The following is a 26541-nucleotide window of genomic DNA, read 5'->3' on the forward strand; positions in this document are numbered from 1 at the left end:
TGACAGTTTTTTATGTTTCATATATGTAAAGATGTTTTACATGTATGTATACAAACTAAGGATGATACATTCAATGCTCTGTGAACTTAAAAAAAAGGATCAACGAACTCAAATCTATATATTTCTATTTATTAATTTTCATGAATAATATTTACTTGCATAGATGGCGTATAAGGATTTATCTCATAACTACGTAAAAAAAGTAAACAAACAATGCATATAATCAATAACTATAGATAATTCATGAACCCTTCTTACAGATTTCATTTATTCTATCCTATAAATCATTTTTATACGAAACATCGTTTTAGGATTTTTTTTTCGCAATTGATAATAATACTTGATTTCTTTTGATTTTTTAATTTGAATTATTTTACTAGATGGCAGAAGTGTCGATTAGCCGTAGCACCCCTAGCGGAAATATTAATGTACTAAACAGTAAATGATTGGTAACGAGTTGAGCGAGACAAGTGATTAAAAAATGGCATCCGCGACGACGTCGCACAATGAAGTTTCGCAAGAATTTTCTGTCAACAAACTTATTCGTGTCGGTTATTACGAATTGGAAAAGACTATTGGCAAGGGAAATTTTGCCGTTGTTAAAATGGCCACCCACGTTGTGACTAAATCGAAGGTAAGTCCATTGTTAACGCATTTTTCTCACAAACACGAACACCCGTCATTTTGTCGTTATATCTTTGGATAACGGCATAGACATATAAATTATATCATATTTTACGTATCATAAAAGCTTTCTATGTAATAACAATGTGTCAAAACACGAAGAGAGCTAATAACTTGAAAGAATGTTTCGCGAACCTATGTTACCAACAGATACTATTACATCGATTGAAATATGTTCGTTGGATGTTTTTTCAAATCATTATTAATGATAATAGATTGGATATCATTGAAAAGTAAAAATAAAAATACCGTCAATTAATGTTCATATAGAAATTTATTGATTCGATATGTATTGATTCTATATGATCCTATGCATGTAGTATTTTTTTTTAATTTGCATTCATTTGTCTTGTTTTTCCTCTTTGTATGTTTTCCTGTTTTCATGTAGTAATTATATCAAATATATTACATTACTACAATTTTATATATTAATTTTCTGGTACTGCAATGCAATTAATTTTTATAATTAAATACGAATTATATAAAAATTACATCTCTTTTTTAATGATCTTTTATGATGATGAAAAATTTGTAAACATTTTGTGTTAATAGATGATATATATTACTAATGATCATGTTGTGTTTTAAGTTTTTTAAAATAACAAAATATCAAATTAAACTGAATACATTAGAAGTTACTTGTTTGTGATATTTCTTAACAGTCATAAATTCGTAATATGTATATTTCTATTATAGGTTGCTATCAAAATAATAGATAAAACAAAATTAAATGAAGAAAATCTAGCAAAAATTTTTCGTGAAGTACATATAATGAAACGATTAAGGCATCCACATATTATAAGATTGTACCAAGTAATGGAAACAGAGAAAATGATATATTTAGTTACTGAATATGCTCCAGGAGGAGAAATATTTGATCATCTTGTACGGAATGGAAGAATGCCAGAACCAGAAGCAAGAAGAATTTTTCGTCAAATTGTTCTTGCTGTTCGTTACCTTCATCAACAGAGAGTTGTTCATCGAGATCTTAAGGTTTAAATGCAAAAAAATGTATTTTTAAAATATTTCAAAAATTTATGAAAAATTCAAAAAAATGAAAAAATTGTTGGTATTTGTATATAAAATGACTATGTATATATTATTATTTTAGGCTGAGAATTTACTACTTGATGCAGACAATAATATAAAACTTGCAGACTTTGGATTTAGTAATGAATATACTCCAGGTGTCCCACTTAGCACCTGGTGTGGGTCCCCACCATATGCTGCTCCAGAAATTTTTGAAGGAAAGCACTATGATGGTCCAAGGGCTGATGTATGGGTATGTCATATTATTATTACAATGTATTAAAATAACAAAAAATTCTTATAATTTAAATATTTCATCTGTAATTATAGAGCCTAGGTGTTGTTTTGTATGTGTTGGTTTGTGGTGCATTACCATTTGATGGACCCACAATGCAACTACTACGTTCTGTAGTAATCTCAGGGAAATTCAGAATACCATTTTTTATGTCTGCAGGTAAATGTACAAATTTATATAATTTTAACATATTGTACTCCATTATGTGTTTTAAATATATACATTTGACTAATATATCAATTTTTTGTAGAATGTGAGAAACTGATTAGACATATGTTGGTAGTAGAACCAGAACGACGTTTAAGTATTTCACAAATTTTAGCACACTCTTGGATGGGTGGAGATGGTACAACAGAACCTGAACCAGGAGGGTAATATATAAATATTAATAAAATACGTGCAATAAATATATGAAAAAGGTATTTTATTTATTTTAATATATGTTCTCAGGTGTAATCCTGAAAATGTGCCACCACAATTAAATCAGGTAGTGATAGAAAATATGTTAAGATTACCAGGGCTTAGTCCAGAAACATTATTGAAAGCAGTTCAAGGAAATGCTTTTGACCATGTGTCAGCAATATATAATCTTCTTGTTGACCGATTAGAACCAACAATGCCTAGTTTACCTAGTATTCAAAGTATACCAGGAGATTATGCTCCTGATGGAGCACATCAGTTAGAAAAGGTAAATATTGCATTTTATCCTGTTATCTAGCAGCATGTATTTCAAAATCATATTCTTCTTCTTTGCTGTTCAAAAGTTTGGTGATACAGAAGCAGAAACAGAAGAAAGAAGTGGATTGCAACTTACACCTGGCACACCTTATCACACAACAAGAAGACACACAGTTGGACCTGGTGATACAGCTCATCAGCCACCAACATCATATCCTTATAACTATAACCATACTACAGGCGATCCTGCATTACGACTCCTTCCTATATTACAATATAATAATACTGATCCTCAAGTGTTACCTCATACAAATCTACCCTTAAACCTTCCTTTAGTACAACATCAACCTCCTCAAAACTTCCAAATCAAAGATCAACATTTATTAAAGCCTCCTCCTGTGATGGGAGCAAGTAAGTAATATATACTACAATTTATTTTAATAAATCATTTCACTTTTTAATAAACATTTTATTAATTATAGCGGGGAGTTTTGGAAGAAGAGCTTCGGATGGTGGAGCTAATCTTCATGTCTTCTATCAACAACATGGCAGCAATTCTGGTGGTACTGAAGATGGAGGATGGAGTCAACCTGGTAGTAGAGAACACTTACAACCTGTAAGAAAAATAAATACTATGACGCTATGAAATATTTATTAAAACATTAGTTTGCAGCACGACTAATTTGTTCATGTTGTATATAGATACAAAGTGGAAGTCCAACTTTGGTACCATGTGCTCAGTCATTAAATGTTGGAGTTAATAGTGGAAATGGTGATGCAAATGGTAATAATAGTGGAAGTGGAAGTGGCGGTAGCGATAGAAGAAGACGAAGTGGTGTTACTGCCGTTATGCAAAGACCAGGTACTGTGGATTATCCTTTTCAGGTATTTGTGTGCACATTATCAATGCACTTTATTACATCATGTTTTATATCACTTCGACGAAAGTTGATTATTATGATTTGCTGTATCAATTAGTTTAAAAGCTTGCTATATTTCTTCATTTCTAAATTGTAAGTATTATCATGCCTTGTTTATATCTTTGCTTTTGCAATATTTGCATATTGGTATGTATTTTTGTTTCTTTATTTTGACAATAGTATATTGCATGATAAATGTCCTTATGTGACAAAATCTTATATTGTTACTATAAATATTATAATCATTGTGTATTATTTATCACTACTAGTATAATGTTACATACTATATGTAAATATATTTGAATAATAATTTTATTTTAAATTCGTATATAATTTTATTTAAATAATATACATGTGCACTTTATCTGCCATGTACTTCATTATATTTGATTTTATTTTTGATTTTGCATGGTTTTTTGTGTCTACTGCACTACCATGCCTCGTTGGTTGGTAATATGCATGTAGTTATAAATCCGGAAATGGTAATGGAGGTGGAAGCTAGGATGAATAGAGCTTACCTCCCATCACGGCTGTTACCAACACATCTTAGAGGATCTACACATCCTAAGAAGAATCCATTGTATCATACTAGCACTGGTAATTTTTGTGTGGTTTTTTGCGTTTTGTATAAATAGAAAAACGAATTACCATAAGTATTGTATATTCACTGTTAACACATTTACATGCTTATTTATATTGTATCATATATACAAGTGTGTGATTTGTATAATTATAATAATTAAATAATACATTATTTTGTTTTGCTGTTTTTAGTAGGCAACAGAGATTCATATAAGGAACCAAGTACTCATGTTTCTACAGAAAGATATTCTCCTGTTCGAAGAGCATCCGAAGGTTCTGGTCCCCCTGGACCTGGGATTCAGGCACTTCAGCAAGAATATCAACAGTTGCAAAGGTTAGCGTCACCATCACATAGTCCTGCAAGTATTCCTGGATCTCCTGTACATGAAAGAGGGGTAGCAGCAATCACACAAGGTATTTTTAATCTTGTTGTTTGTTGTATGATATATAAAGTCCAAATAGAAAATTTTTAAAACTATAATATAATTCATTTTATTGTTAGGTTTAAGTGGATTAACTACAGCAGCAGTACAGGGCAGCATAGTTCATGGTACTCCAACGCAACCACCTGCAACACCATTAGATTTGAGTCCATTAAGACACCATAGATCACCAGCTACCACACCAGTTAGTTATTCGCCTAGTAACAGTCCAGCTTTGGATATGATTCAAGAAGAACACCCTGTAGAAATACCAAGGGTAAATAAATAACTTTCTTATTGTTAAACTTATTTAACAAATTGTTGCTGAATTATAATTTTCTATATTGAAATATATATATATATATATATATATATATTTATATATATATATTATATATGTTATATAATATTCTATTAAAATAACTATCATATTGTAATTATTTGTTTTAGGTACCACCTCAAATATCTGTGACAGATCTTGGGGGACAAGTAACACTAATTAGTTGTTCACCTTCACCATCTCCATCGCCTGATTCGCTCGAAGATACGTTACCTCATTACAGTCCTCTTCCCAGCTTCATCATCTCTGAACCATGTGACCCATTGAGACCTAGTATTACACGCGGTATCGGTAGGCCACTAAATACGTCAATACCTACAGAAGTTGAAGTTACATTATCTGATGAATCGAGTAGGTTGAATTCAGAAGCTATATTAGGTCGTGTAAAACAAATTATAGATGCAAGAGCCCCTCCAAAAGGATTTGTCTTCTCTAGAGAAGAAGTGAAAGGTGGCGGGCTTAGTTTAGAATACCCAGGTGGTGTTCAAATTGAACTTAGAGTATGTGAATCAGAAGAGAAGGAAGTAAAAGGCATTAAGATGCGAAGAATTAGTGGGGACCAATTACAGTACAGTCAACTTTGTCAGCAGCTGATCTCGTGTATTACTGTTTGACGACAGCCAGCTTATAATATAATGTTTTTCTTATATATTACGTTACATTCCTGGTGCCACACACACCACTCATTACAGTATTGCACATGCATGCTGCATACGTACGAGCGGTACTTTAAGCATACCATTCTTTATATTGATACATTCATATATGTAACATTCAGTGTGCTTCGTTTTTCAAGATTCTTTCTCCTTTTTTGTTTTGATTTATAAATCTGGAAAAGAGGAAATTTTTTAACTTGTGCATAATATGAAGTCAGAACAAAAACATTACAATAATTTTTGGAAGTCTTATTATTAAGACTTTAAAAGATATACAAACATATATGCTTTTACGCAAGCAAGACGATGTTTTGCTACTTCTAAACAACCTAAGTATTAACAACCTGGACGTTTTTCATAAACTTTAATCGTTAATGTACATCACACATCATTCCTTTTTGTAGAATATTTGTCTTCATGTTAGAAGTTTATAGCTAGTAAATTCATATTTTACTGTTCAAATCATCATCAGGTGCCCTTTTTAGCTTAGGTAAAAAGAAAAGCGTCTTTTGTACCGAATTAGATGGCAAAATATAAGCATTTTCATGGTATATATGTCTTTCTAATATGATAGAGATGTTTTATATGGAATTTACTATACTTAATCGATTGCCATTGCAGACAATTTTAATTTCATAATCTATATTCCATGTTTGTAAATATTCGTTTTACAAATACTGCAATCTTTTTCTTTTATGTTATTGAAACTAGAAGAATTGCCTTCTTTTTTCTGGTACAAATATTACTCCGTTGGATAATTTAATTTTAATAGCTAGAGACATATACATAATCTTTTGTATAGTGCAAATACACTATTGTGGTTTGTAGTTCAAAAACTACACAGACTGAGTTACGATTGTATATCTTTTTTTTTTTAAATCGGATATTAACATTTGTTGCAATTTTTAATGATATAATCACAGATTATAAATTTTTGAAAAACAATGAAATATCAGAATAGAATACTTTCTAGTGGTTGCACTTATGGAGCATTTAATTATTGCCATTTAAAAAGAAAAGTATGCAACCTAGCTCTCCTTGTGTAACCAAAGAGTTGAGTTGCTTTTATAGTATCAAATATTGAAGGTACATCTTTTACCCACATTTTAAAAACAAAAGGGAAATATGAACTATAATAACTTCTAGGTAATATTAAATGAAGTTGTAACTAGGCTAGCCCTTTTTTTATCATTATGTTGCAATGAGTAGATAAAAGACATTATATTAGTGTCATATAAGAAAAGTAGAAAATTTAATTCATTTAACATAAACAAAATATTTTTCTAAATTTACTTATTCGTGAACTAAACAAAAGATAATGTGCAGAGAAATGTTTTCTGTGTATAGAACAAAGTACAATGTTTTTTATAGGATACAACTTGTACAGCTTAATTTTTTTCATTATATTATTAGATGTGTGTTTATTCTCTTTCTGACAAAAATACTTTGACTTAATGTATTTATTTTTTAAATTTATTTATTAGGTTCAATGATAATGTTTAACTCTAGAATGTTTTAAATTCATTACGATTACTTTGTAATAAATACAACACATGTAATTCGACGAATAATTTATATACTATATACAAGTTGTATTCTGTAAGTGAAATTGCAAAACGTTGTATTTCCCGTACTAGTACATCTTTTATTTGAAAATTCCACTTTAAATCATAAATCAATTTATGTTTATTAAAAGTAATAATGCTTTTATGTTTCTGTAAATAATGAAATTTGATGTAAATATATGATATATACTATTTAGAGATCTCTAAAGTATACATTATGTAGGCTATTCTATTTGAGATAACTGTTTTTAATATTTTAATGCATTGAAATATTTGTTAATGTATAATTATTCTTGCAGTATATTTTATTATAAAATCTCTTGTAAAAATGTATATATTAATTTTAGATTCAATTAATATTATGTTGAAAGAATAATCGTGGAATCATTTTCATATTAGATTAAATCAAATTGTAAAGGAGTTTACATATATTGAAATTATATGAATAAATTATTTCATTAGAGTTAGTCAAATCAGAATAGCCTACCAATATTATGTAATGCCCAATTTCCATCGAATAATTAGTAGTTTATTAAGTTTTACCATTTTTAAGTTTTGTTTCTAGATATTCAAATCAAAGTGGGAATCTTGTACATTTGCACTTATATTAGAATTAGATTTATAATGAATATATATCATTAAATGTTATGATATAACTTGATAATTCTTTGAAGATTATTCAAGTTGCAATTTTTTAGTAATATAGATGGTATATTTCATTATAAATCATTTCCGAATAAATCTTCTGAATAATTCTTAATATATTAAGTATTAGATATCTAAAAATATCTACTACATTATATAAATTAAGTATATTGCTAGTACATGAGATAAGCGAGATTACACTCTTAGCATCTATTTGCAAAGATATCTTAAAGCAGTGATTCATTTGTACAAAAATGTTTTTTACCAAATAATGTTTCAATTTTTTTTCTATATTTTATATAGGGCAGTAATATTATTTGGGTCTTCCTTACAAATTTTGATTTTCTTATGATAATATTGGAATGCATGCTTTTATCCTTGTACATTATGATGTGTTGTGTATATTTTGTAAATTTTGAAATCCGGAATACCAAAATCTAATAATTGAAAACTATATAAATTATATTATTTTAAACATTTTCTGCTATCAGTTAAAATGTACATAATTGTTACGAGAATGTTAAAAAAATACCAAAAAATTTAATAACTAAATATTTTTTATTTTAGCTGAATTTTTAAATATCATGATTGAAAATGCAATTGTGCACAAACAAATTCTATATTGATGGAAAATGGGCAAAAATATTACAATTACGCACAACAGTGAAAGTGTAGATCAACATAATCCAATTTACTGTACATAACACATATACATAATTATTCATTTAGGATACATACTACGTGTATGTATGCAGAAGCAAACTATGTACATTGTAAACATTTGCTATATGGATAGGATACAGATAGTATTTTCTGCTGTCAATTCTTCAACTAAGACTGTGATTTTTAAATATACTAATGGCTAGGTAGATACAATACATATTGATTAAATATGATAAAATAAAAATAAAAGAGATATTCAAGACATGTGCATTTTTAATGTTTCTATTCATTTTGTACAACAATAAACGTATTTGTTAATTGCGTTATTTAGTATCTAGATCTCGATTGACTAATATATAAATCACTCTTTTGATTATACCCAAATGCTTAAAAATTATATATTATGAGTTGTACCAGGATTTCCTCTACTTATATTTGAAATTATGAATGTTTCCCGCGCTAGTTATTTGGTAGGTGGCACTAATTTGTCTGGCTTTCATATCGTTCTGTTGTAAATAAACTAATAATGGACATTTTACTTATTATCATTAAGTTTTTTTGACCACCCGTGATATGAATAAATGTAAAAAGAATCAATGTATAGAATCAACAAAATATGAAATGTTTAAATATTTTTGTATGAATTAAATTCAAAATCGAAAAAAGTTGCCGAATAAGAACATATTTCATTAAATAGTTTCATCGAATAATGTATTAAAGAAATTGTGTTTATCTGTTATTAATGTAAAAATTGTTACTTTGGTAAATATTATCTTTTTTTACATTTTTAATACTTAATCAATATTTTAGTTACCTAACCTATATATTTGTTTTTATTTACATTTACGTTATTATACTTATCTGTAAATAAATAAACATTTCTTTGTTTCTAAGTTACCAGAAGATTATAATACTTTTAATAATATTGTACAAAATGGAAGTCATTGAACTTGTTTCGGATGATGAAGCATCAGGGGATAACACACAAAAAAATAGAAGTTCAATAATTTGCAATTCTAATTGTGTCAACTTTGAATGTTCTTCTGGAGTAGATATGAAATTAGCACCTTCTTTTGCATGCGCTTTTTATGGAGTGAATACAGAAAAAAAGAAAAAGCGTATGATATGTACAAAGTGTTTTATTGTTGCTTTAGAACACCAAAAGGTTTGACTTATAAAATATGTATTTTTGACTACTTAATGTGGTATTGTAAGAGACAGATTTTTGTTTGATATTTACACTATGATATTAATTTTCATAGCAATTGGTCGCAGCTTTTGTAAATCGTAAGCCATTATTGAAGTGTGAATTTCCTGACCGTACAATGGAGGTAGAAATTTCTGATAGTGATGATTCAGATGATGAGAAAAAGAAAGATACATGTGACGAGGGTAAAATTAAAATTGTATTACAATGTATTATGTATATTTGAGATATTGGTACATGTTTTATTTGTTTCAGAAAAATATTTGCCAGAAGAAATGCTTGCGGATATGGAAGAAATGTTAGATAGCACATTAAACAATATTTTGGAGAAGTATGATGTTGACTATCAAATTAAACAAGCTCATAATGTACTAAAAGATCAGTGGGATAGAATAGATGGTATATAATTATTTTGCAAAGTATAATTTATATATATTTGTTACATTTGAATTAGATCACATAATTTTTTAAACAGAACAAAATGAAGTTTTGGATAAAACAATTAAAGATTTGATGTGTACTATGGATATGTTACGTAATAATTTATATGACGAATTCAGACCACAAATTCAAATGCTCCAAGAACTTCAAATAAATGATGGATATGTAGATAATGGATTTTATCCATTAGTGGCAACAAAAAAAGTTACACAAATAAGAATTGCCTCTTCTTCAACGTTAGAAGATAATCAACCAGAAGTTTTACCAATTGAACAAGATAATAGCCAAGTTGTGGTTTTGGATTTACCTCCAATTGGTCCACTTGTGAGAGCACAGATAGATATTGATACCGTTGTATATATTATGAAGCATCCACTTATGCCATGGATTAAAGCAAAGGTTTGTGAATATATTCTTACCTAAATTTTATACAAATAGTTCTACATTTAATCTACTTAAAGATTTACTTATTATTTACTAGGTGCAAACTGTAGTCTATAAAGTTCCCTTACATTGTCGTGTAAAATTATTACAAAAGAAGTATAATTCTGTTACTAAATCTGTTTCTGGTAAACAAATCGCAGCTGCTGTAACTAGCCAAGTAGTAATTCCAATTGGTACACGAGTAGTTGCTCTATTTAAAGATGTTTCATCTAGTAATTTTTATAGTGGAGTTATAGCTGAACCACCAAAAGCTACAAATAAGTATAGGTATATTTCATAGATGAAATTTTAAATAAATTAATAATATATGAATAATAGTAAGTAATAATAGATTTGTTACTTTTTTAGATATTTGGTATTCTTTGATGATGGTTATGCTCAATATGTTGAGCACAAATGTATTTATTTAGTTGCTGAATCTTCCAACAAAGTTTGGGAAGATATACCTAATGAATCTCGTGATTTTGTGAAGAAATATATTGAAACATATCCTGAAAGACCAATGGTCAAACTACAAACAGGACAAGTAGTAAAAACAGAATGGAATGGTAAATGGTGGGTTGCAAGAGTAATTCAAGTTGATGCAAGTTTAGTACAAATGCATTTTGATGCTGATGGAAGAACAGAATGGATCTACAGAGGTTCAGCTAGATTAGGGCCTTTATATATTGAACTTTTAAAAGCCAATGCTAGACAACAAGGACATCATGCATCTGTCAATACACCTAGTCGACATCGACTGCCTGCTATCTCTAATGTATGTGAAGCATTTTAATTCTATTTTTATAGGAGATAATTAATTAATGTAAATCTTACTAATATTTTAGAAAAGCAATTTACCTTATGTAGAATATACATCTAATCTAGAACCTGACGAAGAAAGATTTTCTCAATTAGAAAAAGAACAGAATATAGTAAATGAAACTACAAATACAGTTACATCAAGTGCACCACAGCAATCACGTGCTGTTGCTAGAAAAAGTACAAGTAAAAAGCAAAATATTGTGGATACAAGTTCCTATAATCCTACAACAGAAACAAAACCTTCTCATAGTATCGTTGTAAGTGCATTAAATAAACTAATTATAATTCTTATAAGATAATTTAAAATGAGATATAAGATTTAAAAGCATATATTATCACTTCATCTTAGTACTACCAAACGCAGAACAAGATTCAAACAAAAAAATTTGTTCCACATAAATGTGGCCCTCAGTGCGTTCAAGGAATATCTTTTACACCTGATGACTTGAGAGGTTATTCACCTCTTTCAATACCATTACTTTGTGGTTGGAACAGACAACTTTGTAAATATCCAAAAGGCAAGAAAATTACATTATATCAAGCTCCATGTGGTGTCAGATTACGAAATATGGAAGAGTTACATCAATATCTTCGCAAAACAGGCAGTCCAATGTCAGTTGATTTATTTGATTTTGATTATTGGGTGCATTGTCTAGCAGAATTTGTCTTGGATAAATGTTTTATCAATATAAAGGTAAATAAAATATTACGATTATTGAGATAATTAATACTTGCTTAGTATTTTATAACTCAATCGTTCTTTTTTTAATTTCAAGGATCTCAGTTATGGTATAGAAAATGTACCAATACCATGTGTTAATGAATTAGATCACACTCAACCAGATACCATTAGATATAGCACTCAGAGAGAACCAACAGAAGGAGTTAATCTTAATTTAGATCCAAATTTCTTGTGTAGCTGTGATTGCGAAGACGATTGCCAAGTATGCTCTTTTTATAATAATTTAAATTATAAGATATCTAATTATATAAATCATTTTATAGGATAAAACAAAATGTCAATGTTGGCAATTAACAATACAAGGTGCTACTCTCGGAGGAAGAGTGCCAAATACATCTGTTGGTTACGTATATAAACGTTTACCAGAGCCAGTTACTACTGGAATTTATGAATGTAATTCTGAATGTAAATGTGCTGTAAAAACTTGCTTGAATAGAGTAGTGCAACATCCATTAACATTAAAATTACAAGTGTTCAAAACAGCTCCTCGGGGCTGGGGCATTCGATGTCTAAACGATATTCCTCTTGGATCTTTTATTTGTATATATGCTGGTAGATTACTTACAGAACAGGTAAAAAATTACAATAAGATATAGTACAAACAGTATAACTTATTTTAAGATTTATCTCTAAGGGAGCTAATGAAGGTGGTAAAAATTATGGAGATGAATACCTAGCAGAATTGGATTATGTGGAAGTAGTGGAAAGTATTAAAGAAGGATATGAAAGCGATGTTCTCGAATCAGAAATGCCATTATCTACCACAGAAGATAAAAAAAAATCTATAACTAGCGATGATGAGGATAATACAAAAATAAATGCAAATGATTCAGACGAAGATTTCAACGTTAGTAGATACTTAAATTTCAATGTAGATTCTACAGAACCTTCTATTAGGTAAGTAAAAAGTACTTAATTATTAATAAATGATGTAGTCTATATTAACAGAATATTAATAATAGAGAAAAATTATTAATAATAATGTAGAAAAAGGCTAAGAAAACGAAAACGAGATGATGTCAATCAAGATGGATCTGAAGAAAATAGCGAAGATGGACACGCTGCTAAAGCCACCGAAAATATTACAAAGTCTTCTACCAATGAAAATCGTTCAAATGATCTAGATGCAATTACTATAAGTGATGAAGAAGAAAATAGAAGTGGCAGACGCGAACCAAGTAGATTTGATCCAACAGTGGAACCAACGCAAATAGAAAGACCTAAATTTAAATCAGTAAGAGATTTCTTTGGAGAAGATGAGGCTGTTTATATAATGGATGCTAAAACAACTGGAAATATTGGACGTTACTTAAACGTAAGATATATTTTAATTGAAACTTTTACATGACTAGAATACTTCAAAACAGAATTTGGTATTGTTATTTCTATTATCAACATTATATTTGAATTATAATTATTGGTCATTTTTCAGCATTCATGTGATCCAAACGTTTTTGTGCAAAATGTATTTGTAGACACACATGATGTAAGATTTCCATGGGTGGCATTCTTTGCTTTAAATTACATAAGAGCAGGTCAGGAATTAACATGGAATTACAGTTATGATGTTGGAAGTATACCAGGTAAAGTCATCATCTGTAAATGTGGTGCATCTAATTGTAGAGGTCGACTTCTCTAATATGTGACATACTTTATATAAAATTAATAAAATTTGATTAATAAACGTGATTTAGATTTCCCTTTTTTTTAAATAATATGATTTGTTATTATAAGTTGTATGAAATGCGCAACAAAGTATTTTGCTCATCATTAAAAAGATGTCATTTTTAAGTGGTTTAATAATATTTTTATTTTATATTTATATTGTATTTATTGAAATATTAGAAGTTAGTGTACAAAATAAAATAAATGCAGAAAATTTAAAAATCAACTGCACTATATTTTACAAACATAATGTTTTGTCTTAAAATATTTAATATGTTAATAGTGCATTTTATATATAGATATGATATGAAAAAAATAAGATATTAGCAAAAATATATATTTCATAACTATAATAGATACAATTTGTATTTTTAACAATTGACATTTGACAAATAAATTTTGGTATATAAAACGTTTTAATATATATATTATTTATATTTTATTTTCTGCTAATATATGTTATATTAATATACTGTAAGCAATAATATGTTGAGTAATAAATAAATGATAAATACAGGTTTAATAAAATACAATGATATACATAACAATGATGCACTGGTTTATTATTTTTGATTATTATACACCTTTAAAACTTCTTAAGACATGTTAGATAGTTAGTACCATAAAGATAGCTCTTTAATTTTCTTTTCTATAATTTATACATATCATTCTTGAAACTGAATTAAATTATGTAGTATCTTAATTCAAGCATTCAAATATTTCAATATATACTATAACCTTTTGTCACAAAAAGCTGTTTTAGTTAGTAGGTAGTTGTAAAAAAATGTATAAAAGAAATTTGTAATATTTGTAAATTAATAACAAATATTTAAAACACGATGCTGCTTCTTATAAATGTATCAAAATATCTCTTGCTATATAATGTTACATGCTTTAAAAATAAATTTGTTTCTATTGTTAGTTTGCAAAACAATCTGTATGATATAATATTTTAAAGCTGAAACTATATATAGTTTAAATCTCTAAGAGTAACCATATAAAAGAATATGAGTTCATGATTATATGCTCCAGATGTGCAATATATTATTATAAAACTACATGTGTGTACCTATATGTTTTTGTTTTTTAATTTAAAGTGTATAAATATGATAGCCTAGTCATATGCAGAAAATCAAGACAAAGCAATGATGATACTCCTATGAGGAACATTAAAATACTAAAATAACAAAATTATTGCTTCATGATTTGTTTGGCTTTGTGCTAGTGGAATTTAAGCAATTCTTTGATCTCATCCTTTTCAGCAGCATCTAAATAATTTGTTCCATTTGGTGTCAATCCATCTGCTCTAGCTCCTTTTTCTAATAGTAATTTTACACAATTTGTATGTCCTTCCCAAATTGCTGCTAATAATGCTGTTATTCCATGTTTATCTGTTACCTGTAAGTAAATACATTTTGCTTAAATCATTGTAATACGATTCATTTTTAGTATAATTTCTCTAATGTTCATCTCTTATATTTCAAGTAAAACTAATAAAATATTATGTACAATGCTTAGTGAAAAGAAAGATAAATAAATTTTGAATATTTTCATGTTTCAATCTCACGCATATTATCTAATATTTATATATATTTACATTTGCATTTGCACCCTTTTCCAAAAGATATCTGACTACTTCACTTTGGCCATAATCAGCTGCATAATGTAGGGGTGTCCTTCCATCAATCATTTGATTGACATCAATATTCTACCAACAGGAATATATTTAGACAATTTAATATATGTTCACTTGTAAAAAAAAGTGTATAACTAATTTGAAAAGGAAATATGAATGATCTTTACAACTATTAGTTTAATCGGGTAATTAGTATTTTTTTATATGTTTTGAACTATATAAAATTCTATGAATTCTATATTAAACATCATAAAGCGATATCTTTTTATGACGTTTCTGAGTAGCGGCAATCAAAAAGCAATAGAAGAAAAAGATGATTTAACGTTTCATATATTTGCCTTTTTCTCAACGATATCCCGCACTTGCTCCAAATCACCATTTTTTATTCCCCACACGAGTTCACTCATTTTCGTTGTAAGCTATTAGAAAAATTTTATATATCACACAGCCTCTCAAATTTCTACGTTTATTCTAATCAGTTCACGTTCGTACTCACTCAAGTCTCACGTCCATTAAATTTGGTTAAACAGCGAATTTCGCTGGAACAATCTTTCCAGGCTGCCAACATATATAATAATAAAATGAAATCTTCTAAGATACCAACATTAAAGATAGCGTACTAAAGTCAGATAAAATGAACGATTTTCTGTTCCAATTAAATAACCAATGCTTATTTTATAACTACAATTCTATATGGTGATATTAAAAACAAGTAATGAACTATACTGTTTAGTTTTCAATTTGTGTCTATATTCAAAGTTCTCTCCAACTATGTATAGAAATAATGATAATAACAAGGTAGAAATTTTTTAATTTCTCAGTATTGCAAAAGTTATGCCTCTTTGTGTTTAATGTAAGTACAGTAATTTAGCGTATATAATTTAAAATTTATTTATTACAGCTGCTTTTTCATATTTCTTTAATTAAAATTCTATTAGTTATGTTTATAGAACAATTACAAGATCAACTTAAATACTATTTATTCTTCCCGGATATAATGATAATAAGATAAAGATTTCCCAAACACTTGGTAAAACAATTTTTTTCTTAAAAAATTTAAAAATCAAACAAATATTATGCACATTAATTTATACTAGGAAAGTAGTTACGGTATATTGTATTCATTATTGTCGGAAGTACGGGATAAAAAGTACACAGTGTATGTAGTATTGAATTAAATAAGTATTAATTTAATCACATATAATTACAGTCACACATGTTTTTACATTACATACGCAAGACTTTCTACTTTTGGAGAAAAAGAAAGAATTAATTTCCTATGTGACAATTATTGTTTGGAGAAGGGAATAACAAAACGGCTATAGGAGCATCTAAGTCTCGACTTCCAGGACTAGGAGACTGAAGAAACTCAATATTTTCGAACAGATTCCGAAACACTGATATTACTTGTACACCATCGTTTATCAATGATAATGTTAACAATACGCTTACTTTTATCTAAGCTATGTATGTTTTGCTATTTTTTGATAAGTTCTTCGAGTTAACTCCTGAATTATATACAGTATATAATTTTAGTCTCGCATTAAGTTAAGTCGAATTGCGTTGAAGGGTAACAGGATGTTGCAGTAAACCGCCTTCTCGTGATGAAACAACGGGTATCGATGCGCGACGTTAAAAGTAATACATATTCTTTTTGCTTTAAGTAAAGACGTTACCGTTCTTTTCGACAAAAAATCTCAACTAAAATTATTTTTTCCTGTTTCAGTTATTAAAAACAGTTATCTCAGAATACGATAACAGATCTTCGACTTCTACCTTTTAATCGACCGTTCAATTTATTGTAGTTTACAAAAGTCACGACCTGCATTTTTTTCGTTTCTTTGAAATTTTTTTTAAATTAAAAATTTAAGCCTTCGCCGGAGTCGCTTCCGGAGTTTTCTCGGTCTCTACGATTTCCGTGGGTGGAGGCAAAGTCGGAATTTCCGGATATTCGAGTTTCGCTCCTTCTTCGCATTCGAAAATGGGACAGCAGTCTGGGAACGTGGCAGTCTTGTTAGTTTTGTCTGACAGTTTGCATTTCGGGTTAGCCTTCGGCAGCGGTCCACAGTCTTCAACGAGTTCGAAGAGGCGACCAGAGTTATCGTCGGCTGGCACGCAAGTGGAACGGCCGCAGAATGGTGTCAAATCCCAGGATTTCGTTGGTTCGATGGTAGCGCATCTTGTTGAGGCGAAGCACATACCGGGGAAATCTAAAAAAAAAAAGAGTTAGATGGAACTATATAATTTATATCACAAAATTAATCTTTGGCAGTAAGAAATTAAAGTTTCGAATTTGATAATTCTTATCAAAATGTTATTATAACATCCGTATAAAATTTGTGCATAAAATTAAATTCTTTCTAATTCTCTATAGTTTCTTATAATGTTATATCATAAGTAATTGAACGAGTAATCGAATATCGTAACAACTAGACAATCGCTAATATTTTTACGGAATACAAGTTTCTGAATTACATAAAATATATTACATAAAGAAGATATCGGATTGATATGTTGTATTAACTAGAACACTAGATTTGATTACGTAACGGTACAGTCTTTTATGCAATAAAACGTAGCAAATGGTAGCCTTTCTTTGTGGAGAAAGGAATCCATATCGTTTAATTTACTAGGAATAACCGGAATCTTCTACCCGGAAGGTATTGCGTATCTAGAACTGGATTTTTTAGCAAGTAAAAAAACAAGAAGCGATTAATCGTGGTCTATAGTAAATATCCTTATCAAATATCAAATTATTTCTGCGATTACTAAAAAAAAAAAAATTAGAAGAAAAAAATATACATGGCATTCAACATGGTTTTTTTTAAAAAGGAGCAAATCCATATAATTGCAGTAAAAAATTTTTTATATTTATTATATTTATATAATTTCTTCAAGATGTTTTGAATTCCAAATGAATCGTCAGCGGATTTTCACCAACTGTGACGTAAAAGTAAAATCTCATTCTATAAGAGCAACGACTTGTACAGGTTGTGATTCTTCGACAGAATGCATCGGTACCGCGCACGATGCGTGGACGTGCTGCATTATCTGATTACACGCACACCTGTGAAAGGTTTCATTACTTTCTAACATTAAGCCATTTTTAACGTCTCGTCGCGCCTTCTAAGTTTATACAGACACACACACGCACGGTATTCTATTATAATGCGTCTCGATCGATCGTAGATAGATGACAGAGGAGTTTCATTGGTGCCGATCGGGCTAGAAACTTCAAGGAGAAATACTTTCACTGTCACGCCGTGTTACCACTTGTGTAATTATCGCAAACTCTGACTAAGCCAATTGCCATACTTTTTTACTTCTTTCTTTTTTCTATTATAGAGTTCCCTGGATTTAACAAGGAAAGTGAATCGCTTGAAATGATTAGAAGATGATTGAATAGAAAGCTTTTATCGCTTGGCAAGATAACGTAATACATCGAGAACTTTAACATAATGTACAAGTTGAAAAATTAAGATAAAAATTGTTTAAAACAATTAAAAAATTACTGAAGTATCTGTCACTTAGGGGGTAAAGTATAACTCGTTCTTCACGTATTTGTGCATTGATATTTGTGTATTTCAGATCTATAGAAGGGACGATAATGGCAGAAATAAAAGAAAACTTTATTCGAAAAAATTATTCAAAAGCTATTTAGCGTTCTTTCCTTCTTAACGACTCGACTTTTTAAACATTACGCAATATGAATGTCTAATTAATTATGAAAGGAAGACGCAATGTCTAAAAAAATAACAAGTATGTCGCTCAAACATGAGTCGCTTGTTACCTTCTAGGAATAAGATTTATTTGAATAATGACGTGTCTGTTACCGTTTTCTCAATGCCAGTTTCGATACGTCGAAGGCATAAAACGATGGGCGTTTACGCCAACGCTAAAAGTGCCGTGGTATACGACACCAGTTCTTGCGAGTCACCTGGATCATAAGAAAGTGATTCGGGAGCCTTTATTCTAAATGATCGGATGTTCAATGGAATGAAATCGAGGAACATTTTGACTCGATATCGATGAGATACAGATACAAGGTTTTTTCTTCTAATACTTTTAAACACCATAATCCATCTTTCATGCAAACTTCATACAGGGAATTAGGTGCTTAGTAAAATTATAATCATATAATAAAGCTCATAATTTCCAATTCATCGTAATGACATATCATTGATTTATTTGAAAGTAAAGCTAAATATAAAATTTAATTCTTAATAATCCAATTGATGGGCGATAACCAATATGGAATCCAGAATCATCGTTGCAACGTGAATTTCAAATTCCGTATACATGTATACAACTGCAAACAGTACAATTGTTGCGAAAATAAAGTGAGTATGTGAGCAGTTTCACTTTCCTTTCTATATGGAACATACGTGATCTTAAAAAATGTTATTGAATGTGATTTACGCTAATTAATAGGAGGATTGCAGATTCGAAGGAAAGAGAAGCGTGCTATTCATACGCTAACCGAGAAAAGTAACTCGAAAAGAGAAAGGGATGATGAAGTCGACTTCATGGTTTGCCGTGCAATTTTGTTAATAACATTGTAAAATTGCTGGCTACGGAAAAACTTTAATCTGACGCCATTCACATGGTAAAAGGCAACAATTTCGACCGGTAAATTGGTAAAAATCGTAGACTTTTTATCACCATCACTGAGTTGAATGTATTGATCTGGAAGGAGTTATAACATACAAACACGGTGCAAATTAATTTGTAATTTTCATGGAAAGAGCTCTGGCCTCGTCACTTCTAAAGCGAGCCATTTAAGGAAGAGGTATAAAGAATGATTTATAGTGGACATTCTTAGACTTTCACCGACATTAAAGATTCATCTGTCTGCAAGGGTCGACTTTCATGCTCGTAGGAGTAACGTTACGTTCACTCACTTTGTTTTTTTCGTCGCGGTTGGCTACGTTTCCGTCTGTTAACGCTTTTCATGGCTCGTGGATCATCAGTGACCCATGATATTCCAGATAGAAATAGAACTTTCATTGAACGGACAAATATGTTCTTCGTTATACTCAAGTAACATAGATGAGCGAAAAGATCAACGTACCAGATGTATTAAAATGTTTACTTAGAGAACCTTACATGGTGTGTATAGTTAGAGAAAACTAATGATATGAAACGTGTTAAGATCTAACTAATTAAGTATTTGTCATCTTGAAATGAAATTACTTAACAATTTTACTTAATAATTATTTAAATCTAAGCACGTTTTATTGTGCTCATAATGTAGTATTCTCGCATATATTAGTTTATAATAGTATATAACATAATAGCTTGTCAATTTCAATAACGCTAATTAAGTAGGAACATGAGATAGATATAATCATAGCTCCTGTCGCTTGGCTGTCCGATCAATAAATCTGCGATCCGACATTTCAATAAACACGCGATATTCTCGAGAAATAACACGTTATCTATTGTATGGTTAATCAATGATGCATGTCGCGTTTAGAAAATTAGTCACTCGTCACAGGCCACGATCACGAATTGCACATCGAGAGAATAATCGAAGGGTAACGATCTCCTGGTTGGAAAGTCGCGAAGCTAAGGGGAACAACAGAGTGCAATCAGCCTCTTTCTTACGAATTTTCATTCTGGCCCCGCTTTCGTCGCCGATGACCCAACCCAAGACCTACTTTCTGTAATCATCCTGTTTCAAAACGGGTACACTCGAACCAATGTTCGTGACTGTGTAAAACTTAACTTCAATGGGAACACGCTCACCTGCACTTAAATAGACATTACTTCTCGTTTTTTATATTTCGATGTATTCATTTTTTCATGCATAATAATATTTAATACGTGCATAAGTTTTGTAAAGCAATTTATAAAACTTTGTAAAGACTCTCCTGTTCACGAAAAGTACAATATTTATTGTATCGCGTGTTTCAAAAAATTCATAAAGTAATGGTAAAAATGTATCTCATATTTGTCTTATCTTTTTTTACAGATTACAAATTTTCGTTCGCATTATTTTCGTGTCACTCTGTATACCTATTGGCAGAAGAATGTGATTATGGAACGGAGTAAACAATCGTCTAGCTGTCTTCTACTGAAAATTTCATAATTTTACCTAATTTCATTATCTTTGTTTTGATAGGATTGAATAAAATAAATGTTCTCAATGCGTAAATGACGTTCAAGACATCGTACATAAACGTACCTACGACGACACCATGTTCAGCATTCGCCGCTAGCAACTCATCAGCAATTCGATTATTCATCGGAATCTAGGTCTGGAGCGAAAAATACGGAGTAACCAGGCCACAGTCTGTGAATCAGCAAGACGCTATCTCCAGATTGTTCTTAGATCCTTTTCAACGATCTCTAATTATAGATTATTGGAACGATCAACAAACGAGGAGAATCAAGGACTATGTTCTGCATCGTTAACGATTACCGTCGATAAATGGTCCAGACTCATGACTTCACGGAAGATTTCTGTGTGATAAAAGTCGCTAACTTGCTTCCTATTCGATTTGTATGGATACTGTGTTCTTGAAACGTCGTTGTGTTTATGTATGTCTTATGTTTGCCTAGCTATACGCTACTAATGTTTTTACCTTTGAAGAATTACAATTTGCACCTCATGGACTCGATACGCGAAAAACTGACTTTGCTGCGGTAAATAGAATGACACTTAATTATAAAAAGATAACATTATTCTAATAAGAGATTAAAAAGTGGAAAGTAGTTTTTGTAGAAGGTATCTTACGGTGAACGGTAGGCGAAGTCGAAGCTTATCCGAACACGTACATCCCATATAAAGAAAAGGCTGGAGGGCAGGTTGCGGGATCGATCGAAGAAGAAGAAACGAGTCTTCGCAGTACGAAGACTTTCACGCGATGATGGTCTTGTTATTGTTTCCTATTCTTCTGTTCGTGTAAGTACGTTATTCACCTAAATTGTCACATAACTGTGGATCTACAAACCTATGAAAACGCTTATCTTCTCGATCTATCTTTTTCTTATTTTTTTAAACGAGGGAAAACATACATCTATCCGCCTTTGTTTGTACTGTTGCAAACATGTCACGACATGGTGAATAATGCGAGAGGACAAGATGGTAACGACAATGGTAGGGTGAAAAGAGCGTGGTTTCAAGGACCTGATTCCTCTATCGCGAATGGAAAGTCGAAGAAGCAGGAATTGTCAAATGAAACTGTGATTTATGCCCATTTCTGCAAACTCGTTGGTATGGTCGCTTCATTTGCAATTCTGGGAATGGTTTTCAAGTCGAACGACTGACGATCCGAGGCAAAGGATGGAGAAAATGTCGAACAATTAACAAGATACGTTTACGCGGTTTTCGATTTTCTCTGCTGATCAGTTTGCTCTTCAAAAGTAATACCGATTTTTAGGCATACGTTATGAATGTGTGTGTGTTTTTTAAAGTATTTTCTAAGTGATTTCAGTTTTGGCAAAATGATAAAAATCGTTCTACTTTCGTGTCACGTATGTACCGGGTCACGTCTGCCGTTTCAAAGAACCGCCACACCGTCATCCTGACATACGTTTCTAGGTAAGAATAATGTTTGTGGTTGCACGATTGGATGTTGTTAATGCAAAGGAAAAAGGGGAAAAGAATTTATTCGAGTAAAATCGATTGATTTGACAAAATTATCGTGGATAGTATTCTTTTTCTACAATTTTTATTAAAATTGTAACGGCAAACATGTAATAGTTTTGGTATACTTTAGATTCTAAACTACTTTAAATTGTGACGTTTCGTAAAAAATGTTTTACCTTCACAGTATGGCGCAGCTTGCTGTAGTTTTGGAACAACAGATATACAGAAATATGTTATGTTTCATGAGATTCGTTATAAAAAATTCTACCTACATTGCTTAATCACCATTTAAATATTTTTAAAAGTTTTAGAACTATCTTTCAGTATCTGGCATAGATTAATTAGCTTCGTTAGAATTGGCGACCAAATCCATTTACCAGGCTTTCCTAAACGCCTGACAAAAAACATTAGACATTGGTACCACGATATTATTTCATATTTCTATGTGCGCGAGAGAGATCTAGATATACATATTGCAAGGAACTACATAAACCTTTCAAATTCCAGAAACGTTCATGAAGAAAGAAAGAAAAATAGCCCTCAGAAAAATAGAACTCACCGCGAAGAACGTCAGCAGGTATGAGTCTTCTAAACGTTTTAGGACGTTCTTCCTCCTTCTTCTCCTCGGCGGCGAAAACGATCGCTGCGACAAGCAACAGGACCGGGACGAGCTTCATGATCTCGACGATGACACGGACAGAGAGAGAGGAAGGAGAGATCAGACCCAGCGTACCTCTGAAGAGGAAAGGAAAAAAAGGATCTTCGTGTACTCTGATTAAGACTGGTTGGGTCCGATTCTCGTGCCGGCATTTTATAGCTGTTCATGGGGCGGGGTCCTGTCGTCCCCACCAAACATTTATAGTCTCTCACCTCTTGAACCACCAGTCACCAAAGAATCGTTCGCGTCCCCCGATGCTCGATCGTGTGAGCTCCTCGTTCCTTGACGACGGACGCGCATGTATACACCTAATCGGTACATGAAGTGTACGATAATATACATATATAGTTTGCTCTCACACCATCGAAATATGTAAATCGAATCAAATCCACAACCAATGTATTCCACTTGAGAGCGATACATATGACAAAGTGGGTTACCATTTGGTTTACGGATCTTTCATCCTTTTTTTCCTCGTTTCCTCTTTGATTTTGTTATACCAAGTTTCTTGGGCCGCTATTTTTATTCATTCATTAGTGGTGATCAAAGAATCCTTGATTCGATTAATTAGGAGAGAGTCCCAAAAGTATTCGTGATCTCTTAATTAGTGCATCTATACGATTGATATCTCCATAGGAGAATAAAGATTTAATAAAGATACGCGCTATATTAGTTAAGTCTTTCACTGGCATAAATATTATGAAGAAATAACGATGTAATATATTAAGAATAATTAGTTTAACGAACGTTACTAAAAGTTGGAAGAATACATCTGTAACCAATTGTACTTTCAACAGATCGTCGATAGCTAATGTATTAATTAGCGCTCTATGGATATTTGATTCAAGTTTTCTATCGTAATTTTAGCATAAGGTACAAATCGAAGTAAAAGTTTATATGAATCCAAATTCGTGACAAAGTATATTATATTCAGTTCAGTGAGCATCAATTTTACAACGTCGAACAAAGGGGACTAACAACTTGTTCGTGATCGGGTCACGTGTCGCGAAATCGTCATTGTATTCGAGGAAAAGAGGCTGGGGCTAACCCGTTCTCCTTTCGTTCGCCGGTTTCGTCGTTCTACCACGCACGATGCGCTCTCTTAGAGGCTGAAACAGTCGAATCTTTCACAAAACATCGCTTACCACATCACGAGTTTGCCATTATAAAAACTTGTAAAAGCGTATCGCATATACTTACTCGATGGTAATTGCCAAGCGATTAGGATGCACGCGTGCCCGTTTCGTAGGGTTGATGCAGAAATTTCGACGGCGATGTTTCGTGTCTGTTAAACTATATTCTTTTTAACCAACTTTCGCTGTTTCATTACAGTATCTTGTGGCCAATTAAAGAAGCGGCGTTCTCTCGAGAGCACTACTGTCGCGTAAGAAAACAATAATAACGGGCCATAGAGAGTTTCTTCCGGGCCATTTGAGCCAACAAGTAGGAAGCTAATCGGGTCTAGGTACCTTATGGTTAATAGCGTTTACGTAACAAGCGTACGCAATATAGAAATTACGATCGAACTTTAAAAAAATGGAGCTGATAATACCGTTTCTTTAACGTTCGCCAGTTACCACGAACCTGCTCGGTGTACGATAAATTTATTAACCGCGCAATCGCGTTTTATCATTCTGTTATGCATAATTAACAAGCTGAAATTATGAAAAGTGATCGCAAAGTAAAATCGCGCGATATCACGGAGGAAAGTAAAGAAGAAAGGGAAAGTTGCCTAGTGGCATCGTTCTTCCGAGTGAAGAGACTGTAACCTTCTGAATCACCGATCTCGGAACAAGTTCGTGGTATTTCAAGCGTTAGAGATCCTGTCTTATACCATGAATGTCATTTCTGTAAACAGGTACGTGTTCAGACTTATATCGAAATACACGACGTTCAACCATTCCTTGAGAATAATTTTTGATGATGTTGATATTATAAATAACATTACAGGGATTCCACGAGGTTGTTCTAACATACGTTTGACGAATTATTAACTTCTACGCTATCATGGATCCCTAACGACGGTGAGGCAAGGAACAAAGGAACAGGTATATGCCAGGAAGAAGAGTGAAATTTTTGCTCATTTGCTAGAACAATTTAATAATGTCATTCGTACAATTTCGATTCGCATTTACTAAACTGGTGTCTCTAATCATCTCCTTTGCTTCTGCTCTATTCTAGAATATACTCTGCTTGAAGATGTTGAACCTCTTCTGCGGAAATGTTCCTGTATTGCCGTCCTTAGCTAGATCTCCTCGAGTACCTCGTCCCTACTTACTTCACTGACCATTCTTCGGTGTTTTCCTTCTTCAATGGGGAAAGACGTGCCAACGGAGGTAACTTAAGCTCTCCTGCCCATGCACCAGCTTCGGCGGATGCCTCTGAAGTCGCCGCAGCGGCAGATGCAGAAGCTTGTGCTTCCGCAGCAGCGGAGGCGGCTGCTTGTGCTACACCAGCGGCGCTTTCCGCTTGTGCCGAGGCTTCTGCTTCCGCCTCAGCAATGGCGTTCACTGCGGTCGCACGAGCTGCGGCTGCGTCTGCGACTGCTCTGGCTTTTGCGGCCGCAACGGCGGCAGCTGCTGCATCTGCTTCCGTTTTCACCGCAATTTCGGCAACTTTAAGGGCGAGTTGTGTTGCCTTGGCAGCAGCGGCGGCTTTAGCCTGGGCTTCGGCGGCGGCTGCAGCCTCAGCTTGCGCTAGCTCGTTCGATTTTTCCGCTTGGAGAGCAGCACGGGCATTCGCAGCAGCGGCGGTCGATGCGAGCGTTTCCGCCTTTCCGGAGGCAGCCCTGGCCGAGGCCACGGCCGATTCAGCTTCCTCAGCAGCCTCTGCGGCCTCTAAGCTAGCCTTCGTCGCGATTGCTGCGGCGGC

General features: G+C 31.9%; 5 protein-coding genes across 8 annotated transcripts in view; 2 read left to right on the forward strand and 3 right to left on the reverse strand.

The window, feature by feature from the left end:
* Nucleotides 1-410: 410 nt before the first annotated feature.
* On the forward strand, nt 411-6710 carry LOC100745366 (serine/threonine-protein kinase SIK3). 3 transcript variants are annotated; one of them, XM_012381514.3, is made up of 13 exons: nt 411-634; nt 1381-1677; nt 1796-1966; nt 2044-2167; nt 2259-2379; nt 2459-2696; nt 2773-3097; nt 3169-3302; nt 3389-3548; nt 4072-4203; nt 4384-4602; nt 4691-4887; nt 5061-6710. In XM_012381514.3, the coding sequence occupies exons 1-13, from the start codon at nt 482-484 to the stop codon at nt 5562-5564; spliced, it is 2775 nt and encodes a 924-aa protein (XP_012236937.1). In that variant the 5' UTR covers nt 411-481; the 3' UTR covers nt 5565-6710. The 3 variants fall into 3 exon arrangements, with proteins under 3 accessions (XP_012236937.1, XP_003486855.1, XP_024221018.1); XM_003486807.4 differs by having other exon boundaries at nt 413-634; nt 4381-4602; XM_024365250.2 differs by lacking the exon at nt 4072-4203 and having other exon boundaries at nt 413-634.
* A 2223-nt stretch (nt 6711-8933) lies between these two features.
* On the forward strand, nt 8934-13806 carry LOC100745488 (histone-lysine N-methyltransferase eggless). Its single transcript, XM_003486808.4, has 14 exons — nt 8934-9241; nt 9374-9644; nt 9742-9871; nt 9942-10085; nt 10162-10526; nt 10609-10838; nt 10920-11328; nt 11399-11632; nt 11725-12069; nt 12152-12319; nt 12381-12689; nt 12752-13014; nt 13105-13432; nt 13550-13806. The coding sequence occupies exons 2-14, from the start codon at nt 9414-9416 to the stop codon at nt 13754-13756; spliced, it is 3363 nt and encodes a 1120-aa protein (XP_003486856.1). The 5' UTR covers nt 8934-9241; nt 9374-9413; the 3' UTR covers nt 13757-13806.
* Nucleotides 13807-14320: 514 nt separating this feature from the next.
* Nucleotides 14321-16002, reverse strand: LOC100745606 (myotrophin). Of its 2 annotated transcripts, XM_012381517.3 has the most exons (4): nt 15915-16002; nt 15757-15837; nt 15380-15490; nt 14321-15180 (listed from the first exon to the last, which is right to left on the reverse strand). In XM_012381517.3, exons 2-4 carry the CDS (start codon nt 15823-15825, stop codon nt 15004-15006), a joined length of 357 nt encoding a protein of 118 aa, XP_012236940.1. In that variant the 5' UTR covers nt 15826-15837; nt 15915-16002; the 3' UTR covers nt 14321-15003. The 2 variants fall into 2 exon arrangements, with proteins under 2 accessions (XP_012236940.1, XP_003486857.1); XM_003486809.4 differs by having other exon boundaries at nt 15757-15958.
* Nucleotides 16003-16582: 580 nt separating this feature from the next.
* On the reverse strand, nt 16583-23818 carry LOC100745726. The gene is made up of 2 exons (XM_003486810.3): nt 23572-23818; nt 16583-17628 (listed from the first exon to the last, which is right to left on the reverse strand). The coding sequence occupies exons 1-2, from the start codon at nt 23687-23689 to the stop codon at nt 17285-17287; spliced, it is 462 nt and encodes a 153-aa protein (XP_003486858.1). The 5' UTR covers nt 23690-23818; the 3' UTR covers nt 16583-17284.
* A 202-nt stretch (nt 23819-24020) lies between these two features.
* Nucleotides 24021-26541, reverse strand: part of LOC100747878 (antifreeze protein Maxi-like) — a 5241-nt gene continuing 2720 nt past the window's right edge. The window contains exons 2-3 of the mRNA XM_012381430.3: nt 25949-26541; nt 24021-25883 (exon numbers count right to left, since the gene is read on the reverse strand). Coding sequence (XP_012236853.2) covers nt 25823-25883; nt 25949-26541 — 654 coding nt within the window. The 3' untranslated portion in view covers nt 24021-25822. The remainder of the gene's footprint in view (nt 25884-25948) is intronic.

The sequence above is a fragment of the Bombus impatiens genome, unplaced genomic scaffold (genome assembly GCF_000188095.3).
Source record: "Bombus impatiens unplaced genomic scaffold, BIMP_2.2 scf_0133, whole genome shotgun sequence".
Classification (NCBI taxonomy): domain Eukaryota; kingdom Metazoa; phylum Arthropoda; class Insecta; order Hymenoptera; family Apidae; genus Bombus; species Bombus impatiens.

What these genes read in the sequence shown, in the direction of transcription:
- LOC100745366 (XM_003486807.4), top strand. Translation starts at nt 482, where the DNA reads ATGGCATCCGCGACGACGTCGCACAATGAAGTTTCGCAAGAATTTTCT. An exon ending in TTGTTCATCGAGATCTTAAG is followed by an intron (nt 1,678 to 1,795) that starts GTTTAAATGCAA and finishes TTATTATTTTAG; the next exon opens with GCTGAGAATTTACTACTTGA. An exon ending in GAGCACATCAGTTAGAAAAG is followed by an intron (nt 2,697 to 2,772) that starts GTAAATATTGCA and finishes GCTGTTCAAAAG; the next exon opens with TTTGGTGATACAGAAGCAGA.
- LOC100745488 (XM_003486808.4), top strand. Translation starts at nt 9,414, where the DNA reads ATGGAAGTCATTGAACTTGTTTCGGATGATGAAGCATCAGGGGATAAC. An exon ending in GAAAGATACATGTGACGAGG is followed by an intron (nt 9,872 to 9,941) that starts GTAAAATTAAAA and finishes TATTTGTTTCAG; the next exon opens with AAAAATATTTGCCAGAAGAA. An exon ending in TCTACAGAACCTTCTATTAG is followed by an intron (nt 13,015 to 13,104) that starts GTAAGTAAAAAG and finishes ATAATAATGTAG; the next exon opens with AAAAAGGCTAAGAAAACGAA.
- LOC100745606 (XM_012381517.3), bottom strand. Translation starts at nt 15,825, where the DNA reads ATGAGTGAACTCGTGTGGGGAATAAAAAATGGTGATTTGGAGCAAGTG. An exon ending in GGGATATCGTTGAGAAAAAG is followed by an intron (nt 15,491 to 15,756) that starts GCAAATATATGA and finishes TCCTGTTGGTAG; the next exon opens with AATATTGATGTCAATCAAAT. An exon ending in AAAAGGGTGCAAATGCAAAT is followed by an intron (nt 15,181 to 15,379) that starts GTAAATATATAT and finishes ATTTACTTACAG; the next exon opens with GTAACAGATAAACATGGAAT.
- LOC100745726 (XM_003486810.3), bottom strand. Translation starts at nt 23,689, where the DNA reads ATGAAGCTCGTCCCGGTCCTGTTGCTTGTCGCAGCGATCGTTTTCGCC. An exon ending in ACCTGCTGACGTTCTTCGCG is followed by an intron (nt 17,629 to 23,571) that starts GTGAGTTCTATT and finishes TTTTTTTTTTAG; the next exon opens with ATTTCCCCGGTATGTGCTTC.